This window comes from Mixophyes fleayi, chromosome 12 (assembly GCF_038048845.1).
Source record: "Mixophyes fleayi isolate aMixFle1 chromosome 12, aMixFle1.hap1, whole genome shotgun sequence".
Classification (NCBI taxonomy): domain Eukaryota; kingdom Metazoa; phylum Chordata; class Amphibia; order Anura; family Limnodynastidae; genus Mixophyes; species Mixophyes fleayi.
Genome location: NC_134413.1, coordinates 78,845,405 through 78,869,184, shown reverse-complemented (window position 1 = coordinate 78,869,184; position 23,780 = coordinate 78,845,405). Strand labels below are relative to the sequence as shown.

The window sequence follows — 23,780 nt, the reverse complement described above, 5'->3', positions numbered from 1 at the left end:
TCATTCATGCCCAGTGGAACTGCAGTAGAACTCTACAAACAACAACTACCAAAACTTAAACATCCCTGTCATGAATCAAGCTTGATATCCCCTCAACCAGCCTGTCCCTCGTTTCTCACAAAATATTTAGCTTTACAATATGTACTTTTTATAGTCCTGTTTATGTTCCCCAGCTCACCAGAGTATAAATGCAGTGTTTAGTTATATGTGGATAAGGGGACAGTGTAGCTCATTCCTAATATGTATATTGTTTATTGTATATTGTTGATATTGCAGTGAAGCTGTTGTCCATTGTTCTTGAAGTGAAGCCAGGTGGTTTATGGATAAGGATCAAGTTCCAGGACACTGGTGAGGGGCTGACTGCTATTCTATATCTGGAGGTAGGGAGGCCAATTAGTATCCATTGTCCTCCACAGGACTAGTCCAGACATTTTGTCTGCAACCCAGCATGGGAGCTTTTGTGGGAGCACAGCTCATCTCCACTCCTTCCTCCAAATCTCTGATCCATTGCCCATGTTTAAGAGGGATAGAGCCAGGGGTTTGCCCAGGGAGGGGAAAGCACTGTGGAAATTTGTCCCTGGATATAAGGAGCCACTCCAGGGGGGAGGGGGGTTCATTCTGTGGATTGATTCCTGGAAGGTGCAACGTATGGTGTTGAGTTGCCATTCTCTACCAGTGGGCTACATCTGCAGCTTAAAATGATCCATAGGTTTTGGATGCTGCAATTCAGGACAACCAGATGACTGTAACTCCTTACGCTAGTGGGATAAGGGACAGACAATGTGGTAAACCTGTCTGGCATTTATTTACTGTTTGTATATAATATTCTAGTGATTATTTTTATTGCAATAAATGTATTCCTATACTTTCTAACTGCATTTGCCTGAGTGACTGTAGGAACCTTAGAAGGTACTGGGTAGGCTTCCCTGGCAGTAAGGCACCCCTGGGTGGCCAACCAGCGTGAAGCGGGTAGAATAGGGCCAGAAAACCCGGTATCTTCACAACCCCCACCAGAACCCAAAAGAAGTCCACTAAGAAAAGAACATCCTGGAGAGGGCTGCAGTAAGAACTACATGGAGGGGGCTGCAGTACAAACTATATGGAGGGGGCTGCAGTAAGAACTATACGGAGGGGGCTGCAGTAAGAACTATATGGAGGGGGCTGCAGTACGAACTATATGGAGGGGGCTGCAGTAAGAACTATATGGAGGGGGCTGCAGTACGAACTATATGGAGGGGGCTGCAGTACGAACTATATGGAGGGGGCTGTAGTACGAACTATATGGAGGGGGCTGCAGTACGAACTATATGGAGGTCGCTGTAGTACAAACTATATGGAGGGGGCTGCAGTAAGAACTATACGGAGGGGGCTGCAGTAAGAACTATATGGAGGGGGCTGCAGTACGAACTATATGGAGGGGGCTGCAGTACGAACTATATGGAGGGGGCTGCAGTACGAACTATATGGAGGGGGCTGCAGTACGAACTATATGGAGGGGGCTGCAGTACGAACTATATGGAGGGGGCTGCAGTACGAACTTTATGGAGTGGGCTGCAATGAGAGAAATAACAGTTTTTCTCGTGAATGATGTCACTATGACTTTAAATTAAGACCATATGGGCCCCCCAATCATAAGTTCCCCGAGCCCCCCAAACCCTTAATCCAGCTCTGGGGAGGGAGTCACTATGTGAAAACAGATCATCCCATTTAAGTGTCACTAGCAGTGTAAGTCCAGGCTGTCTCAGAAGACGGACACTAGTGAACCACCTGATTTAAAACTCCGGACAGCTCCACAATCGCTCCGTCTATTCTGGACTGTCTGCACTTTGCCTGTTCTGTAGCCCATTATAGAGCTTTAGAATAAAAAAGAAGAGCAGTACTACGTCCAACGAAGGCGCACTAAAGACGTAAATATCTTGTCCAATACTGGGAAATTATTCCATATCATTGAGGGGATTGTTGAAGATGGATAATACATGAACATAACTCATAAAACCAAAATTTTATTTATACGCATTAAAAATTAATTTAATAATTAAAAAGCAAAATATTAAAATGTCGGAGTCTGGGACAGGTAAATAAGATGGGAGTACACATGAGAGTGTAGCGGTGGTAGAATCACCTATATTTATGTATCTCCCTATCCACGATAATCACAGTGAGAATCCCTAATTAACCATCAAACATGATCAAAAACTGCACAGGTCATCTGAATGAATAAATTTTTATATATATTACACATTATGTGTTAGTAACACAGATATCTAATGATGTATATAATTAATACAGGTGAAGTTCCTGAATGTAAGTTCTGTTTCTATGTCCTTAAATGATGATAAATATCTGTTCAATATTGTGACGATCAACGGAGTATTCGTGATACCAGTTTATTTCTGAAATCAGCTTATTTGTTATTATTATTTTTTATTGGTAGAAATTATACAAAGATCGTGTGGATGGTAAGTATGTTAGTTATAATGATGTTTCTCAGTGAGCAGAAATAAATGTATGCGTGACCGCGCATACACATGTCCGGGGACACGATCGCGATCCAGGTAAGTATATCAGTTTCACAGATCCCCAGTGAACAGAAGAAAAAAAGTATATATCTATATCTGTATATTTTCAGGTGTGATCTGGGTTTAGTGATTACCAGCCACACATATACTAAATATTCCTTCTATTCTCACTTGAAAAGTGGCCGCATATAATTTTCTGGCTAGCGGGTCACCCTTTGTAAGCTGTGTTATATAGGGTTATTATTCACTGACCAGCTATGGCAAAACGGATGCTTAGGAGAAATATATACATATCAAATTACTTTGTGTGTATTCACGTTATTTCATTGAGGGGCAATGATTAAAGAGTATTGAGCATATACATTTAGCATTCACCCCAGAGAACTGCTTGGTTCTATAAATAGCAGCTTTAGTATTATTATTGAGAACGTAATAAAGTTGTGTTCTAATATTTCAGATAACTACATTTATAGCAATCTAGGATTCTGCTCACATGAGGGCTGTGTTGATGTGTATAGCTCAAGTCTGATTACTAAGAGCATTAACATACAAAGAGAAGGTACTTTTCAACTTCTGTTGTTATATTGTATCAATTAATTGTATCTGTGGTAAGATAGGGTTAATGCCATGTAAATTGCTAATGTCCTTTTCACATCGTTTCATTGAGAGACTTTCGTAGTTAAAGTATATTAAGCATATGCATGTGACATTCAAACGACAGCCACTTCGTTATATAAATAGCAGTTTCAATATTGTTATTGAAAACAGAATGAGGTTTGTATTTAGTATATTAGTACCATAACAAATTGCTGCATTTGTGATAATCTAATCTGAGGTTCAGCTCCTGTAAAAGGGCTGTGTTGGTGAACTGCAGCTCGGGTCTAATTACTGGAAACATTCACGAATACAAAGACTGAGTTTATCAGCTCCTATTGTTATATTATGTCATTTACTTATATCTGTGATAATCTAGGATTAGTCCCCTGTAAAAAAGGCTAATCCTTTTAGAAAGAATTCATATTATTAATCGGAAAGGGCTGTAATAGCCAGCTACACTTAGATACGCATACACCTGACATACATTTCTCTACTAGGAGGCAACCCAAATGTAATTAGGGTTGGGTATTTAAACTAATATCCACCAATGAGCTCGATATAATTTGATTGACACATTTTTCAACCTATCAATTAAGATCTTTAAATGTGTTTACTATAAGGCCACAGGAACAAATATATAAAAGACTGTTTCTTGATAATTGATTACTCAAAGTTTTTTGGGAGAGAGTCCAAACTTATAAACATCTAGATAAAGAGAATATATAAAGTATACATAATATGTAAGGTGCATTTAGAATATGTATGTTGTTGATTATCTATAGATATCTACATAATGCTGTCATCTGTATCTAGAAGATATTGTTTAAATCACTATAAAATACATCTAATGACATACCAGGATAGGTTCACCATATTAAGTTTGTTTTCATCCACTGTGAAGATCATTTATTTATATGTTATAAAAGGGAATTTGGAGATTGTTATTATTGGTCCTTCAAGATAATACACATTATTTTCTTGAATTTTAATATTAGTATATGTGTGTTGATCGGTGACTGAGGATAAAAATAAAGATATATCTAGATCACACATGAAGAAATATGAGAGATATATATATATATAAAGGTTTTCCAATACAAATTGGAAATTGTGATATATATATATATATATATATATATATATATATATATATATATATAGTGTTATGATGTGCAAATAGTGTTTATCCAATATTATAAGTCACTAAGGAATTCCAATGGTGAATAAAATTAAATGGTAAATAATAATTGTAAATAAAACAAAACAATACAGATCGGAAATATCTGTATGTGTTTGTGTGTGCTGGTGCATATTAATTAATGTACAGAGTTGTAATAAGTGGTATAAGGGAGAAAATAAGATAACTCCATAGGACAAAAAAGGGAAAAGATATGTAAAACAAAAAGATGAGGGTGAAAACAAGGGAGTGACATTATAAAGCTTGCCAGCAGTCACATGAGCTCTCCCATTTACCTCATACTTACCTAATTTTGAAGCCAGCCGTCCGGGAGGTGGTCCGTTGAGGGGGGCGTGACCAAGCAGGATGCGCCATTAGGCTCCGCCCCTGTCAATCTTAGGTAATTCTGGCCAATCGTAGCAGGGGGCTGGGCCACGATGCCGCGTTAGCCCCGCCCCCACCATCTACAACAACAGGGATTTTTGCCTGCTCTCTCGGGAGTCTGGGAGAACTCCCAAAAATTCGGGAGTCTCCCGGACATTACCGGGAGAGTAGGCAACTATGATTTACCTGCAACACAAAAGCAGCACAGTATAAGTAATGTGACGCTGAGCCCAGTTACATGTCATTTTCTGCCTTTCCTGACAACCAGTGAGTAATATATATTGTTAGTCATCATTAGGTATCGTGGAATTGCAAGATATCTCCAGTGCACATTCCCCTTACACCCATCCTGCAACCACAGCAGCTTTATAAGAATATCAAAACAGAATACAATGTGATCTCATAATCACAGGCCAGTATAATCGTCAAGAGCAAGAATTAAAATGTGGATGGCTCACTCTCGGATTCCCATTGTTGGAGAGAAACAGGCAGCCAATGGCGAGGCTGAGTGGGGTGGGAGTGGCAGCCACGGAAGCTCTCATGAGTGTGTGACTCGTGCAGCCTGTATCAACTCCTACCCAGTCCCAGACAGAGGTCAGTGTCGCACAACACAACAGGTAGGAACAATTTATTGTTAACAATGTCATGTGACAACAGGGGCTTGTCTCCCTGAGAAAGATTTGCAAAACGGACGTCGGAGGACGAGCTGTCACAGACGCGATCAATGTCCTCTATCTGCCTCTCTCCATGTAGATAAACTATGATTATATCAAGGGAGCATTTTTTAGTAGCAGCTAAACATGATCGAGCAAGCACTAGTGGTGAAAGTGAAAGACAAATCCTTTGCTGTACAGAATATGAACTGTAACGATCACTCTGCTACATTGTATCCACAATAATCAGCTCCCACTAAGACTAGGTACACACTACAAAAACTTTAGACAAATTTGTTATCAGTAAGGATTTTATGAACGACTGAAGTCCCCATCAGTCTGTTGATTCAGGTGAACACGCTACACAAGATTTACCATCGATCTTGACATACAATAATATACGTGTCAGGGTTCCCAAGGCAGGACCACAGAGAGAAAGTAGGTGAACGAAGTGGTTTATTAGAAACACAGGTAATACAGGTTCAGGATGCAATAACTGGTAAGGCAGAAATATAACCACAGTTCTTAACAACAGAATAGGCAATCCTGTAAAGCAATGCAGAGAGGCAGTAGCCTGCGGGTTGCAGGGTCAGATACCTCTGGAAAGGTGGTGAGACAAGTAGCCTGTGGATTGCAGGGTCAGATACCTCTGGAAAGGTGGTGAGACGAGTAGCCTGTGGATTGCAGGGTCAGATACCTCTGGAAAGGTGGTGAGACGAGTAACTTGCGGATTGCAGGGTCAGATATCTCTGGAAAGGTGGTGAGACGAGTAGCCTGCGGATTGCAGGGTCAGATACCTCTGGAAAGGTGGTGAGATGAGTAGCCTGCGGATTGCAGGGTCAGATACCTCTGGAAAGGTGGTGAGACGAGTAGCCTGCGGATTGCAGGGTCAGATACCTCTGGAAAGGTGGTGAGACGAGTAACCTGTGGATTGCAGGGTCAGATACCTCTGGAAAGGTGGTGAGACGAGTAACCTGTGGATTGCAGGGTCAGATACCTCTGGAAAGGTGGTGAGACGAGTAACCTGCAGATTGCAGGGTCAGATACCTCTGGAAAGGTGGTGAGACGAGTAACCTGCGGATTGCAGGGTCAGATACCTCTGGAAAGGTGGTGAGACGAGTAGCCTGGTAATGCTGAAAGACTTGAGAGCAGACAGCAGGTAATGGTGGAAGCAAGCTGAACAGGTTACACAGAGAAACAATGAGCTGCAGAGACCAGAAGCACAGAGAACCGGATAGATGATGAGCTGTGTCTGTAGCAGTGAAATGAACAGCAAATCCCACAAGGTCAGGTACACAGGTAAGTATAACCATGGACAGGAGTCACAGGATGCTTCCTATCAGGCAGAGTGACCTGATGATCTGGTCCAGACTGCTGGGCGATACTTTTTAGGAGTAGTTAAGGGGAAATTAAACTGGAGACCAGTTTGTTTCTGCCATTCTCTGCCTTCCTATATACAATTGCAGTTTGTTTCTGGAAGGATCTTAGATAATTTGTCGGCTTTAAGTAGGAGAGGTCAGTGGTTTTTGAATACTTTTTTTTTTCAAATTCTTCAGCGTTGCTAGTGCATTGTGTGAACACCTGCAGTAATTACTATCTGTATGTAGTGTATATTCTGCCCAAGGCTGAAGAAAAAGAACACAGATGTTATCTGTAATCCTCTGTGTATGACTTGAGTTACAGGTATTTAGACACAACTTGCAGGAATGAGGCTCCATATTAAGGCAAGTCTAAACAGCATGAGAATTTATATATATATATATATATATATATATATATATATATATATATACATATAAATGTATTTTTGCAATGTTTCAAGGACAATCTGTTACTTCACAAGCATGCAAATCATGAGACACCACACTTTCAAAATAAAGCTGGGTACACACTACAGAAATTTCAACCAACTTTTTATGCCGAGCGATTTTACATGCGATCGATGGTCCGATCGCTCGGTCCATGGACTGCATACACACTAGCCTTGTTCAGGACGATAAAGGGAAGAGCGGACGTCCCTTTAGCGACTTTTTACAGCCATGTTGTCGTGAGCAATGACTGTAATTTCATACTCACTGTTGTGGATCGGTCAAAAGTTTATACACACTACACAGCGGAAACGAGATTGGAACGAAAATATTAAACGGTACGACCAACCAAATGAGGCGACAATCGTCCATTTGGGCAGACTTTCAACCATCGTGTCACTACACACACTGACCCGACTTTTGAATGAGCGGTCGTATGTCGGCTGATTTAGCCGATTATTGGATGAAAACTGTGTAGTGTGTACCCAGCTTAAGAGAAGCATGAAAAGTCAAACATGTTTTACGGTTGAAACTATTGCATCATTGCAAAAATCTAAACCTCGGCAGCTTTACAGCTCAGCTTTCCCAACACTCCCCTCCTACTAATCTGCAATTCTCAGTGACGGGATCTATAAGGGTGGAACCACAGCAACATTTTTTGTGGGAAGACACAGTGATGCAGTTTGTTCAATCATAGCCTCTGCACTGCTCTGCTGACCATACACGGGGACCCGCAGATGCTAAACTGCGGGTTTGGAAAAATGGAGATGTTGCCTATAGCAACCAATCAGATTCTAGCTGTCATTTTATAGAATGTACTAAATAAATGACAGCTGGAATCTGATTGGTTGCTATAGGCAGTTTAGTAAATATACTCCTTGGTGTCTATCACTGTGACAGTGTTATTCAGTATTGCTCATGTGGCAGCGCAGTGACAGAAGTCCTAGAATTCTCATACACTCTCCTGGCCGGTGGCTGAAAGATAACCTGGCCCCCCTAAAGGAGAAGGGCTGGAGTCTAAAGTAGTGTTCTCCAACATTCTGCTGGGGGCCCTAGCTGGCCCTATAATACAATAACTCCCTCTGCCCTGTCCCCACCTGGAGTAAGGGCTAGGACAATTTATTAGACCCAGGAAGAACTGGTGTGACAAAGAGAGTGTTGTACCTTTTGGAGAATGTGGAGGATTTGGAAAACTAATCGGCCCTATAATAATGTGAAGGGCACTATAGGAACAGGGATTTCACATTCGGGGAGCGGGGGTGGGGGAAGGAATAAACTGCAAACCTCGAAATGTGTGAAATATATATGTATATGTGGCACGGTGGCTCAGTGGTCAGCATTTTTGCCTCTCAGCAGTAGGGTCATGAGTTCAATTCCCGACCATGGCCTTATCTGTGTGGCGTTTGTATGTTCTCCCCGTGTTTGCGTGGGTTTCATCCGGGTGCTCAGGTTTCCTCCCACACTCCAAAAACATACTGGTAGCGCCAGATAACCCCAGTCAGGTGCAAGTTTTTCTATCACCGGCTCATTTTGGAGCATTTATTTTGTGGGCACAGCCACAGCACCCGTCATGGGGGGCGCAGTACATGGCAAGTAGCTGTGGAGGCCTAATGGGGAACCTCCAGTTTGGATTATGGGTCATCCCACACTTTGTCAGTCCTTAGGGGCAGGATTCAGGCTGCATCACTTTTGCTCCCCGACCATTCTCCCCTTACCATCTATGCCCCAAACCCTTCCAGGTTCCTACCTGCTGCAGGGTAGAGAAGAACAACACTGTGACTCATTCTCCGCTGGACACTGAATAACAACTGTTGGAGTGTTCAGCACAGTGGCCTAGTAGTTAGCACTACTGCCACACAGCAGTGAGGTCATAAGTTCGATTCCCAACCATGGCCTTATCTGTGAGGAGTTTGTATGTTCTCCCCGTGTTTGCGTGGGTTTCCTCCGGGTGCTCCGGTTTCCTCCCACACTCCCAAAACATACTGGTAGGTTAATCGGTTGCTATTAAATTGACCCTAGTCTGTGTGTGTGTCTATATTAGGGAATTTAGATTGGAAGCTCCAATGGTGCAGGGACTGATGTGAGTGAGTTCTCTGTACAGCGCTGCGGAATTAGTGGCGCTATATAAATAAATAAATGATGATGATGAAGACATTTCACTGCTCTTCTCTAATCTCTATACTTCATCAGAAAGGTAATCAGGACAGATGTCAAAGACACTCCATTTTTGAGAATATGTCCTAAATCTCATATGTAATATTCAGAGCACCATGATTATACTATATAACACATTTGAAAACTAGAGTGATACAGGGGATGCTGGGGTAATATGCTGGACACTAGGGATATATGAAAGGGGTTTAGGCCTGGTGAAGTGGGCCCTAAATTTTGCTTTGGTTGGGAGGTGCCTCTGTGTATTCGTTTTGTGCAACCATTTGCGAGATAAGAATGTGCATGATGGCAAAAGGATAATGACACTTCAAAGTTATTTGTTTGATTATTCAAGCTATTAGCCCTCCACTGACCAAGACATAAGACAGAAAGCTGTGAAATGCTGCCTAAAGACTAAATTGGGAATGTACAGGCCTGTAGGAAGAGTAACATTTATACAAACAGGGGCTCCGGTGTAAAAGTATAATACTTAGAACAGGTCAGAAAAACAGAAACAAAGTACAGAGACATTGATGAATAGTTATTTGTCTGAATGGTAATTACTCATTCTGGGTCTCATGTAGTGTGAGGAATAAGACTGAACCAGAACTGCAAACTGTGCTTTTCTGTACTGCTCATGGGCCATAAAAAGGAGTAAGTCTCAGACTGGAATGTATCTTCCAATTGCGCCTCTCTATGTTTGGAGAGACAGAAGGGGAAGAGATAGACTGACATGGCCCAGGTACAGTAAGGGCATATTCACGCGCCTTTCTAGGTATATGGACTAGGAAGCAGGCGCAGATACACCTCTTAGCATCTACTACCCCCCTGGTGCAAGATCCGTGCCAATGATGAATAATGATAAAAAAAATAGCAGCCCTCCCCGAAAAAAAAAGACCATACCAGCCCTAGTACTGCCAACCTAGGCTGCTGTCTGCAAATTTGGGGAGGTGATGAAAAGCGTGAGAACTACCAAAAATGCCAATACCAGCACTAAGCTATGCCAGCCCGAGCATAGCCTAGAAATGCAGAGTTAACAGCCCGCTTATATATCATATAGACATTTACCAAATTGTTACCATTTGTGGCTGCAGTGCAGTTGTAATGGATGTATGGCTATTATTTCTTAGTTAAAATTAAGGATTTTCTTCTCCATCTTTTGCAGCCAGACAATGGAGGTGGCTTAAATTTGAAGAGCAAATTAGTAGTTCTGATTAATACTCTTCAATGTTTCTCATACACTAACCCATGTCCCTCTGTGCAATTTAGAGACAACCAGTGTTACTACTATTTCACTCTGCACACCTAAGTCAGGTGTTTCTCTTATAGGGTCCTTTATATTGTCTGCAGTCCACAGACAAGCAGTTCTGCACCCAAAACCAGAGCCAGATTTAGACCTCATGGGGCCCTAGGCAAGATCCTGGTTTGGGGCCCCCTCCCTGAAAAAATCCATAGCACTATAGTTTTTAGCATAATATATACCCCTATTCAGGGGCTGGCTGGCAGACTTTAGCCCAGGGGGGGCAAGCACATAGCACTGGCCCATAAGTAGCGGCCCATTATTAAAGGTTGGTCTCACCGCCGGCCCTGGGAGTGACCGCTGGGCCCTAGGCAATTGCCTAGGTTGCCTAGTGGTAAATCCGGCCCTGCCTAAAACCAAATGTGCCCTCTTTCCTTACCTCCACCTGAACATGCATTATTTATCATTTCCACCTTTATTATTAATGCATTACCTAAAGTGCCCCAAAACACCAGCAGTGACCCTGCATTATACCAGAACTGACCCAGGAACAGTCACCCCACTTAATACACCAATACAGTGAACCTATTGCCCACTCATGTAATCCCCTTTCTCTGGGGACTAGTGTAGAATTCAGAGTCCATTCTGAGTGGCTAGTACACAACAGAGTCCATAGTCTGCTCACTAGTATATAATACAGACCCCCATTCTCTGATGGCCCAGTAGACAATAGAGGTCATGCCATGGTGGCCCAGTGGACAATGAAGATCCATTATTTGGCAGTAGCGTTTTAGGCAGTGTAAGTAGTACCATGGCTTTAGTGCTTCCACTGGGTCACTTCTTTGAACTCCATCAGACAATAATAGAGTTTGATAGACACAAAGCCTCCAATTGGGCCCCTATGCATCTGGGCCCCATAGCAGGATGTGCACCCCTGCAGCAGAGTCGCCACTATCTTAACTAGAGATGTTCACTGACCCCCGTGTTTTGGTTTTGGTTTTGGATCTGGATTAACTTTGTGTTTTGGTTTTGGCAAACCGCCCTTGCATGTTTTGGTTTTGGATCCCTACTTTTTTTCTAAAATCCCTATTTTTTTCCTAAAATCAAATACTTTGGCTCTTTTTTTATTCCAATATTATTATTAACCGCAATAACATTAATTTCCAGTCATTTCCAGTAAAATTTTGTCAAGTGACAAGAACACTGCTGCCCCTCCTGTTTCTGTGTGAGCAATGTCACTGGAGACTGGAGAGTGACAAGAACACTGCTACCCCTGTTTCTGTGTGAGCAATGGCACTGAGCAATGGCACTGGAGACTGGAGAGTGACAAGAACATTGCTACCCCTGTTTCTGTGTGAGCAATGGCACTGAGCAATGTCACTGGAGACTGGAGAGTGACAAGAACACTGCTACCCCTGTTTCTGTGTGAGCAATGGCACTGAGCAATGTCACTGGAGACTGGAGAGTGACAAGAACACTGCTACCCCTGTTTCTGTGTGAGAAATGGCGCTAGATCTCCTGGGGAGGGAGGTACTTATGGAACCAAAAACCCGCAAGATCCATCAACGCAATGATGACGTTTTGCCTCAATGCTTCTGTTACTGTTTTATAAATGACCATTTGTTGTTTGTCTTATTATACTGTGATATATGATAACTTTGCCATTCCTGGTATAAAGTGTTTTATATATTGATTTCTTTCCTTGAAGGTTGCATCGGTCACTTAACCTGTTGAATAATGGAGCAGTTCTATGAAGCCATAACCAATGGTCAGTATTACTGTATGCTATGTAACTGTATGTGTTTCTATAGCTAACAGATAATCAAACTGAGACAATTAAATGAGGACCAAATAATTAGTGTACGACCGGGGTTTCAACAGAATAAGCACAATTTTTTTTTCAATGGTTTGATCAGAAACTGGTCATAATACAAACAAATTATGTTTTATGTATACTAATGTCTATAAGGCTATGACCTAAACTACGTGCCTTACCGATTTACATTTTGTATATATCATAGATGTGTTGTAATTAGAGATGGGCGGGTCTGGTTCTCCGAGAACCGAACCCACCCGAACTTTGGGTATCCGAGTACCGAGCTGAGCAGCTCGGTACTCTCCCGTCCGTTCCGAATCCAAATCGAGGTCGAACGTCAACGTGATGTCGTCGGATCTCGGGGCTCGGTTCTCGCGATACTTCAACTTTATAAATACACGCCTCCACAGCAATCCATCGCCATTTGACAGAGGGAGAGAGCAGGGTGTAGTCATAGGCTGATTAGAGCAGGGACAGAGAATACAATATTGTTCTTGCAATTGGTCTAACCAAAATCGCTAGTGCAGAGAGGAGGATAGAGGTTTATTATTTTTTCTTAATATTTGGCATTCCCCAGCGCTAATTGTGCATAAATATTTCTGGCTGTCAAAAGTCATATCTGTCAGCAGTATCTACTAAATAATTTTTAGCACTCCTCAGTGCTTTTGGGGTGTCCTCCCTAATTGTGCATTAATATTTCTGGCTGTCAAAAGTCATATCTGTCAGCAGTATCTACTAAATCATTTTTAGCACTCCTCAGTGTTTTCGGGGTGTCCTCCCTAATTGTGCATTAATATGTCTGGCTGTCAAAAGTCATATCTGTCAGCAATATCTACTAAATCATTTTTAGCACTCCTCAGTGCTTTTGGGGTGTCCTCCCTAATTGTGCATTAATATTTCTGGCTGTCAAAAGTCATATCTGTCAGCAGTATCTACCAAATAATTTTTAGCACTTCCCAGTGGTTTGCGCTCAGAATGGATTCAAAGCAGTCCACATATGATCTGAATGAGCAACCAGGTTCTGTCACCAGTCCTGATGTTAGTGTTCCCAGTACGTCATCTGGCCAAGGTGATGTCAAACAACAGAGTGTTTCCCAATTAGTGCAAAAAACAAAAACCCAAAAAAATTTTACTGTATTGAAGCGAAAAAGAAGTGTAACTGAGCAAAAGTTAAGTGACGATAAAAAAAAAATTGCAAGCATGCCATTCTACACACGCAGTGGCAAAGAGAGAATGAGGCCTTCACCTTTGGCTATTAGTGGCAGATCCCAAAAAGTTACCCAGCCTACAATTGGTGCACAACTACTGTTACGCGTCAAAGCCGAGCTGCAAGATAACAGTGAGGCATTACAGGAGAATATTTGCTCTGATTCACAAATGACAACAATCCCTGTGGAGAGTCCATCCAACAGTGGGATGTCTAATTGTGAGCATTCTGCTGATGTGTTCCTTAATAGCTGAGTGTAGCCAGTGATACCTAAATTGAGGATGCCACTTTGGAATTAGAAGAGGATGAGGGGGAGATTTGTGTAGGCGGCGAGGGCGCTAATGATGATGTTGATGATTATGATGCAGACAGATACCAAATTGCCTTTCTCAATTTCTATTTATATTCTAGATTATATAACGGCTGAATAGTTTTCTATTTTACTCCTAGTTGAGAGAGGATCTGATACAGACAGATACCAAACTGCCTTTGTCTATTTCAATTAATATTGTACAGTCTATAACGGCTGAATTTATTAGTATTTTATACAAGTGGAGGGGGGCCTAGAGAGACAGAAACCAAACTGGCTTTCTCCATGTCAATTAATATTGTACAGTCTATAATGGCTGAATTTTTTGTTTTTTAAAAAAAGTGGAGGGGGCCTATAGAGACAGAAAGCAAACTGTCTTTTTCCATTTCTTTACATATTTAACTATAAGTGTAGGGTGTAATATACATCCAAAGACGATGGCTGCATTGCCAATATGCAAAGATGGAGAGGAAGACAATCTGTTTTGTGTGTAGAATAAATGAAGGCCTACCAATGAAGAATTAAACAGTTTTTTTGGATGATTTATTACCTCAACAATTAGATTACTTGTCTCTAAAACAGTTGGAGCACTAAATTGGGTTATTTTAGGCACATGGATTTTCCAACAAAATAGCAAAACAAACCCAAACAAAACCAAAACCAAAACCAAAACACGCAATGGCGGTTTTGCAAAACCAAAACCAAAGCCAAAACACGACGGTAATCCAGATTCAAAACCGAATCCAAAACCAAAACACGGGGGTCAGTGACCATCTCTAGTTGTAATACAAAACATCTAGATATTTACTCCCTATACGTTTGTCCAACTTGCACTACTGTGTAAACATCACATGATAGTTTGTAATGGATTATAGTAAGTTTGTGCTGCTAGTACCATTTGATTATCACAGTCTGGAATAAACCTGCATTCATTCATCATTCTTTGTCCTGCTAAAATATTGAAACGCAATGTTTACAACCCGTAGGACACAACTTCCCCATACATGGCATAGAGATTTACCAAATTAATACCATATGTGGCTACAGTGCCTTTGCCATGGATATACAATATAGCCATTATTTCTTAATAAAGATTAAGGGCTAGATTTACTAAGCTGCGGGTTTGAAAAAGTGGGGATGTTGCCTATAGCAACCAATCAGTTTCTAGCTGTTATTTTGTAGAAGGTACTAAATAAATGAAAGCTGGAATCTGATTGGTTGCTATAGGCAACATCCCCACTTTTTCAAACCCGCAGCTTAGTAAATCTAGCCCTAAGAATTGTTTCTCCATCTTATATTTAGACGGCACAGAGAAGTTCCATAAGTTTCTAAACCAATATGAAGATTCAGCACTCAGGATGATCTATGAATATTACAGAGTCGATTTTATCTACCTCCTTGAATCATTGAACAGTTTGATGTTCTTCAATCAACTACAATTACGTACTAGACTCAAGATAGAGGTATGGGATCTCTTGCCATGTTTGTTGATGAATGTTACATTTTGAAACCATTTTAATTTTTTTGATAACGAACTACATTAATGTAGATAAGGTAGATCAATAACTTCAAAACTAAAAAATAATTTTGTCAAGAAGCCTTGTATTTGTTTATACACTAACTGCATTTTCAAGTACTGGATATGTCTTGCTTACTAGTTTGACCCTTGCACCACCATCATTATGCTCTTTACATAACTGATTAATATGCAATTATTGGCTATCATGATGTCATTTGTCAACCTTGTAATTAAGAATGGAAGATAATGTCAGTGGGATTAGTGGAATGAAATTGCTTTGGGCATGACCCAAAAAGTGCATATGCTTCTATGGAGACTTGCGTGTTTCGGGCTCTTACACCCACCAGTGCTTGTAGAGAGGGGATGAGGGAGGGGGCGGGTACACCTTAAAGGTGTGTTTATGCAAATGCACCTGATACAGAAATATGCATATATTCTGGTTTGGAGGAGTGTCTTTGCACCTGCAATAGAACAGGTGCAAATACACTCTGATGACGGTGACTTGTAAACCAGGAGCATCTCAAGATGTGAAACGACACCACATATGGGCAGGAAATACACTTATCTCCTGTGCTTTTTTTTTTTAACAGAAATTTATTTCCATTTGGTGTCCAAATCTGCATTAGCCCCGGAATGCAATAAACAACTCTCCCTCTTTCCATTTTCTAGACCCAGAGACCCTAAGCAATGTGTTCTAGTCATATTGGGATTAACACAAACACTCTACCAAAAGCTTTTCATTGGTCCAGACCCAAAAGTTCTTACCCATCCTTTCAGACCTGCATTACTCCAAACGGTGGTAATCGGCATCCCGATGCTCAGGATGCCGGCAAGCAATATTCCTACAAAAAAAAAAAAAGATTTGTTAAAAAAACGACATGATGACGATATACACTTACTTTTATAGCAACAGCCTGAATATCCGAAGACTCTGGAATGTGACGCGTGGTAATCCCGAAGATGCTGCATGCCAGCGTTGGATTGTGACAGAACTTATTTAAAGAGGTACGTTAATGTTAGGGTGAGGGTTAAACTCCCGATACTTACCCGATGTCACGATCCAGCACTGGGAAGCAGCATCTTTGGAATTACCATGCGTCGCATACTAGAGTATTTGGAAATCCATGCCGTCGCTGTGAAAGTAAGTGTATATTGTCCTCATCTTAATTTATGGAAAATCGTATTTGTTTTTTTGTTGGAATATTGCTTATACCCCCCAACCCCACCTGCCCCATTGCCCTCCAACCATCATCCTATGTGCTCCCTCCACCCCACCTTGAATAAGGAAGTCCATCCTCTACTTATGTCCTCTCCCCCTCAACCTGCCTTCTAGATCCCATTCCCTAGCACCACCATAGCACCCTCTCAACTACTGCCTGCTCCCACCTAGGCAACCTCTTCAACTTATCCCTCTCGCCTGGTATCTTCCCCTCATCCTTCAAAAATGCTATTGTCTCGTCCATTCTTAAAAAGCTGAATGTTAACCCCCCTTCCACCCTGTCCAATTACCACCCCATCTCTCTACTCCCTTTTGCTTCTAAATTGTTCGAACAGCTTCTCTATAGTCATCTCATTAGCTACCTCACCGACAACTCCCTACTTGGTCCTCTCCAATATGGTTTCCACCCCCGCCACTCCATAGAAATTACCCTGACTAAATTCACAAAAGATCTTCTATCTGTCAAATCTAAAGGCCACTACTCCTTTCCATAATTCTTGGATTTATCTGCAGCCTTCGACAGAGCTGATCAACTTCTCCTGCTACAGATCCTTCGAACCATTGGCCTCTCTGACACTGTTCTTTCATGGTTCACCTCCTATCTCTCTAGCTTTCTCTGTTTCTACCTCGGCTCCTCCCCACTATCTTCCCCTCTTCCCAGAAGAGTCCCTTAGGCCTCCATCCTTGGCTCTCTTCTCCTTTCATTGTACACCTCTTCACTTGGGCAGCACAGTGGCCTAGCGGTTAGCACTTCTGCCTCACAGCGCTGGGGTCATGAGTTCAATTCCCGACCATGGCCTTATCTGTGTGGAGTTTGTATGTTCTCCCTGTGTTTGTGTGGGTTTCCCCTGGGTGCTCCAGTTTCCTCCCACACTCCAAAAACATACTGGTAGGTTAATTGGCTGCAATCAAATTGATCCTAGTCTCCCTCTCTCTCTGCCTGTCTGTGCCTATGTGTGTGTCTATATTAGGGAATTTAGACTGTAAGCTCCAATGGGGCAGGGACTTATGTGAGTGAGTTCGCTATATAAATAAATGATGATGATGATGATGATGGGTGGATGCAGATTTTCATTCCAGACTATATAATAATGATAGACCATATATTTGAGAATCTTATACTGCGAAGAACTAGATGATTACCATTCAGGGTAAATATCTGGCACTGCACTATTTGTGTGAAAATAACTATGGGAAACATTATACAGTATTTTTTTCAGATGTTGTACCCAATTTCATTAAATAAATGCCCCCCTCCCTCCAAAAAACCCTAATATATTTAATTCTTGTTTATTCCCTAAATTTAAAAATAATACATTATTTACTTAATTAATTACAGGATAACTGAATGAAAATTAGAAAATTGTCATGTTCTCAAAGGGGCAGATTCCGTCTGGCAATAAATGTTTTCTATAACAATCATCATCATCATCAATTATTTATATAGCGCCACCAATTCCGCAGCGCTGTACAGAGAACTCATTTACATCAGTCCCTGCCCCATTGGAGCTTACAGTCTATATTCCCTAACACACACAAAGACAGACAGAGAGAGAGACTAGAGTCAATTTGATAGCAGCCAATTAATCTACTAGTATATTTTTGAAGTGTGGGAGGAAACCGGAGCACCCGGAGGAAACCCACGCAAACACGGGGAGAACATGCAAACTCCTCACAGATAAGGCCATGGTTGGGAATTGAACTCATGACCCCAGTGCTGTGAGGCAGAAGTGCTAACCACTAAGCCCAAAACAATAATACTTTTGATTATTTTACTTCTAAACTGTCTATAAAATGAATTTTGTGATCTTGTTTCTTTCTAGCGCTATGTGTCAATATCAGACGATGGTAACCATGTAGTTGCCGAGAAAATGGTACAAGATATTTTGGAAGCAGGAAGAGAAGCTGTGATAGGATTCTGGAAATGTCTCTATGTTCTACAGGCTGATCTCCCACATCCTAACTTACTCACAGTACTGGATGAAATCATTTGCACAGGTAACTGTAGGTCTTGTGGACCGTTTGAAATAATTTCCAACAGTAATACAAAATATGTTAAACTAGTACAATGAGTGTGCAAATCAACATCTACAGATAGACACAGATGTTATAAATGCTCAGAGAAAATTAAGGAACCAAATTAGTCCCTCTCTGGTGGCAGCAGGGGCGGACCCAGACATTTGTCCTACCCCGGGCGATTTTAGGGGGGGGCGATTTAGGCCCCGCCCCCTTTTTGTGTTCTAAGGCTGCCGGCGGCTGCACAGTATGTGCTGGTCCGTTCAGCAGTGAAAGTGTGCTGCCCCGCTGCTCTGATTGTTTTTAAAACACAATCAGAGCAGCCGGGCAGCACACTGTCCCTGCCTGTCACGGCTGGACGGACCTGCACAGTGTGCAGCTGTCGGCAGCAAGCCCCTGGTAGGGGGGACGATCGCTGTCCTCATCTGCTCCTGACATTGGCCTGTTTGCTACCCTGCATTAATCCTTGCCAGTCTGGTTCTCAGTACACTCTGCTATTGCATTCTCGGTTGCTCACTTCCTCTTTCCATGTTTTGTACACTCCACTGGGCAATAAAACTGCTGCTACTACCTGAGCTTAAGTCTAGGGGCAACTGATTACTTCAGAACACATATAGTTCTTTGGAAAGGGACTGCTATAGGTGATTACCTCAACAATTAATTCTGATAGTTGAGGATCACACGCCATATTGCCCTAAACACTCAAACTCAACTGTAACACTTTGTACTTGTATGATTTGGTGCATTGCAATGTCGAAGTCAAAAAATCCTCTCAAAAAACATCTCTTCATATCTAAAGAATAGGGAGTCCAAAAATTAAACAACTGCAAACCAAAATCCAATTATTAGAGCAACAATAAAGGATGTAATCATATCTCTAACTGCTGAATTTAAATAAGAGCTGCATTGTTTGTGCATGACAGCTGACACGCTTGATAAAAAAAAAATAGGATATGTGTACACTCTAAAATTTGTCTGAAATTAAAATGTATGAAAATTGCTCTCTTGGTAATCAGAGAATTCAGTTTTGTGCTGTGAAAAATACATGTACATAACTGGGTCAGTTGTACACATTATGTTGCAAGGTCACACTATAAATTTAGGCTAGATGCATGTCAAATTTACAGTCATTTAAAAAGAAAAAGCAACGTGTGGAATTAAAGAACTCTAGCATTGTCTACAAATCAAAATACATGTTGGGTTTACGACCCTCATTTATATAGAGGTGTATTTAATTGCACAATCTCCGTGCAAGAGTGTGACAAGAATATGACTGTGTGTCAATCTACCTAATAATACAATAATGTGCTCATACCCTAGTACAATGCTTGTTAAAAATGCCACACAATGCAAAACTGTTTTTGCCTTGCAGATGTGCTAGAAGCTTTCAATATATCATCATCCTAGCTATCTAAACATGTGTTTAATAATATGTATTTTCTTGCGTTTAGGTAACACATTGGTAGAGAAGATACTATTGGATGTATATGGACATAACCTGACTCCAGAACTGAAAGGTATTCTAAATGGTGGGGAAATACTCCTACTTTGAGACATTTGGATTCAGTAATTAATTAATATTTATTGACCTACAATGTGATATGTGTTTTTAAGATAATGGCTTGGTTTTCCTAGTTCATGTACAGAATGATGAGCCCCCATATATTACCAGTATAGATGACCAAAATGTTTCAGCACATTTCAAGTGTCTACAAATTTTTAGTGTTTAATGGTCAGCTGAGTATTTTTGAATATGTGGCCAGAATAAGGTTTGTAAGTCAATTTCAAAAAAAGCCAATGAAAATTCAGAAAATCATCACATGACTTTACCAGGTATCCCTGCAGTGTATATATATATATATATATATATATATATATATATATATATATACATATATATATATATACATATATATATATATATATATATATATATATATATATACAATAAAATATCATATATAATAGTGATATAAAGCTACATTTTATATGGGTGCCACCCACTGATTAGAAACAGGGAGTGAATGTGACAGAGAATGAGTGTTTCCGCAACCCTAGAGCAACAAGCACCCAAATTTTGCCCACTCGCTAATAATCTCATCACCCACCAAATTGGGAAAAAAATATAAACCATATATAAATAAGCTATGTGAGAATACTCCAAACACAACCCTAAAATTAAATGATATGACGCTTTTGTGGCACTAAAACTGTGTTAGATGTATAAAGTATACATTTATATACATTTTATATATCACTACATTTAGAAGCTGGGTACATTTTGGAATAAACCACTGGGGTTGAATTAGTTATGTGATGGTAGCTATTGAAAAAATAGGAATAAAATCCTCCCAATTTGACCTGGCTTTCTCTATACAATGCCCATAAAAAATTTTACTCCACTATTTAATCAAATAGTGCCTCCCAAAAAATAAAATTCACATGGGTAGGCTATTATATAAAAAAAGTTATCATAGTGACAATAGCATTACACATAAAAAGGAAAATTCGTGGGACCATTAAGTCATAAAATGCCCTGATCGTGAAATGAGTAATGACAATTATTCTCCCTTCAAAAATCATAAGAATTGTAGAACAAAATGTCTGCATTGTCCTGCCCTATTCAAGCTTCCTTTTTCTACAACAAAACAGTCACTTCTGCCCTAGAGAAAGTAGCTCCAGTATCCGACGATCCAAACCCCAACCATGTCACACCAAACAGACCCGCAATCTGCAAAAGTGCTCCCGCACTGCAGAGCATCACTGGAGGAAATTTTGTTTCTATCCCGAGTTCCTCCACTATAAATTCCTACTTTCATCTTACAGCATTGCCCTTTCAATTCTTCAAATCTCTAATATCCACCCAGTCTTCTAACACACGTCGCCTCTTTGCCACCTTCAACTCACTTCTCTGCCCACCTGCATGTCCTCCCCCTTCCTCCCTCACAGCCCATGATTTTTCCACCTACTTCTATAAAAAAAATCTACACCATTCACCAAGATGTTTTCTCGTGCCAAATTCCACACTCTCAACCCACTCTACTCACCTTCACCGACACACCCCATTCACCCTTAATTCATTCTCTCCAGTAACTGAAGACGAGGTCTCTACACTCATCTCATCATCTCCACCTACAACCTGTCCCCTCGACCTTATTCTCTTCCAACTTCTCCTCTCCCTCTGCTCCACTCCTCTCCTCGACTTCTTCAAGATTGTTTATTTTGTATCATTGAACATGTCTATGGAGCTGGACATACATGATTGCTCCAGTTCCTCTAAACTGGCTAATGTTTGTGTTAGGAGCCTCCGCATAAATCGCAAAGTCTCACAATAATACACTTACCTTCTGCCATGGAGCCGCCGTGCTGTTCGTTGTAAGTTAATTTGGAGGAAAGTCCATTCTGCCTTACTACATGCCTCTTTTCGCTAAAAATGTTCTTGGATGGGCATACTAGGATATGCACCTTCAAAGTGGGTGATAGAGTCTGGTCGTCAACTTCAAATATCAGACTCAACCCTCTAGAAAATTTGGACCTAGGTAGTGTTCCATTCAAGATAATTAAGCAAGTGAACCCTGTTGCCTTCTGATTGGATCTACTTAGATCATTAAAACTTCCAAACACCTTTCACTTTTCTCTTTTCAATCCTGTTGTTTTCTCTAAGAAATTTGGGTCTAGCCTCTCCACTTAACCTTCTCCATGGGATATCAGTGGGCATCAAAAATTCATTCTAGAAAAAAGTTTTAGATTCTCAAAAAATGCAAGGCCAAATTCACTTTTTAGTCCACTGGGAGGGCTATAGATCTGAGGAGAGATTGTGGATTCCTGCAAAAGATTTACATGCGGAAAGAAAAAAATCTCTTTTCAAGCAATTTCCAGATAAACCTGAATATAGTGGTTCTTCAACCCCTCCGCAAGGGGTAAGGAACTGTTAGTAGCCACCGCGCTAATTGCTATGACTCACAGTAATATACTTACCTTACACGTGGAGCTGCCTGCCTCTTCCAGTACTTGAATCCAATAAATGTTTCCTTATACTCCTCAAGAGGCTGTTTTTTTCCTCTGGGGCTGCTAATTGCATATTGTGCTAGGAATTTTCAGCTCTATTAATTAACTAAAGGCTTATTCAAGGTACTCAAACTCTATGCATCCTGTTGTACATCTCTTACAGAGTATTGACGCCCTGACATACTAACTAGTTAACATTCAAGTGCATTTAATACAACACCCCTAACTTACCAGTTACACAGTGCGGGTGCCTTTTGGCTGTTTGGGTTCTGACTTAGGCTCAATTCATTGCCAGGTATAGCTGACTCAGTCAATGTCCATGAACACAATACATCCCAAAGGCAGGGATTCTTTCTGCAGCTCAGTGTGCGAATATAGTTTGGTCCAAATGGCAAATGTCCAAAAAATTGGTGATAAATTTGAATGAATGCAGCAAATCTCGTGCGCCTGGGTCATCAGACCTGACCTCGGCTTGTTAGCATAGACAAGGAGCATCTCTGTGACCTGTGAGAAGGTAAGCCCCTTCCTACAGAAAATAACAGACTGCTACCTGCTCTAGCTGTACTAGAGAGAGGGAAAGAGTAGGAGCTACCTTATAAACCATCCAGGGGAGGGGGGGGGGGGTTGTTTTTGTTACCAGTCTCTATCGAACTAGAGAGAGGAAGCTACCCATTGTTATGTCTGAAGGAGAAAAATGTAGCAACAAAATAGCCATACAAAATATACAGTATGTGCATGGTACACATACAAAACGAAATATGCCCTAATAATCTGCCACCAAAGTGACATATAAAGACGAATATATAAATGTAACAATTATATTATCTCATGATCACTCGTATCGATCACATGACCATATGTAGATCAATAAAATAATACCGCCTGGCCTCATTTCAATGAAACTTGCAAAAACATAGTGATCCATATGACAATTCTATCAATCATAGTAAAATTGAATTAAAGTAGCGAACTTCTCTATGCTCTAAAAGATGAGGAATTATAATTCCTTATGTTCTCCGGATTGGAAGATAATCTCTCTTTGCTTGTTGACAGTTTACTGGATTATTTGATATTTCTGAATAAATATATCATGTCACACATCAGAAGTCCCTGCCATGTAATAAAGCTGAGAGGAAATCATTTTCATCATCATAGA

General features: G+C 40.9%; 1 protein-coding gene across 1 annotated transcript in view; it reads left to right on the top strand.

Moving 5' to 3' along the window:
- Window positions 1-5,231: 5,231 nt before the first annotated feature.
- Window positions 5,232-23,780, top strand: part of LOC142108911 (NACHT, LRR and PYD domains-containing protein 12-like) — a 42,365-nt gene continuing 23,816 nt past the window's right edge. The window contains exons 1-5 of the mRNA XM_075192883.1: window positions 5,232-5,294; window positions 12,238-12,297; window positions 15,165-15,325; window positions 18,424-18,598; window positions 20,068-20,133. Of these exons, the coding sequence (XP_075048984.1) occupies window positions 12,267-12,297; window positions 15,165-15,325; window positions 18,424-18,598; window positions 20,068-20,133 (433 nt within the window). The 5' untranslated portion in view covers window positions 5,232-5,294; window positions 12,238-12,266. The remainder of the gene's footprint in view (window positions 5,295-12,237; window positions 12,298-15,164; window positions 15,326-18,423; window positions 18,599-20,067; window positions 20,134-23,780) is intronic.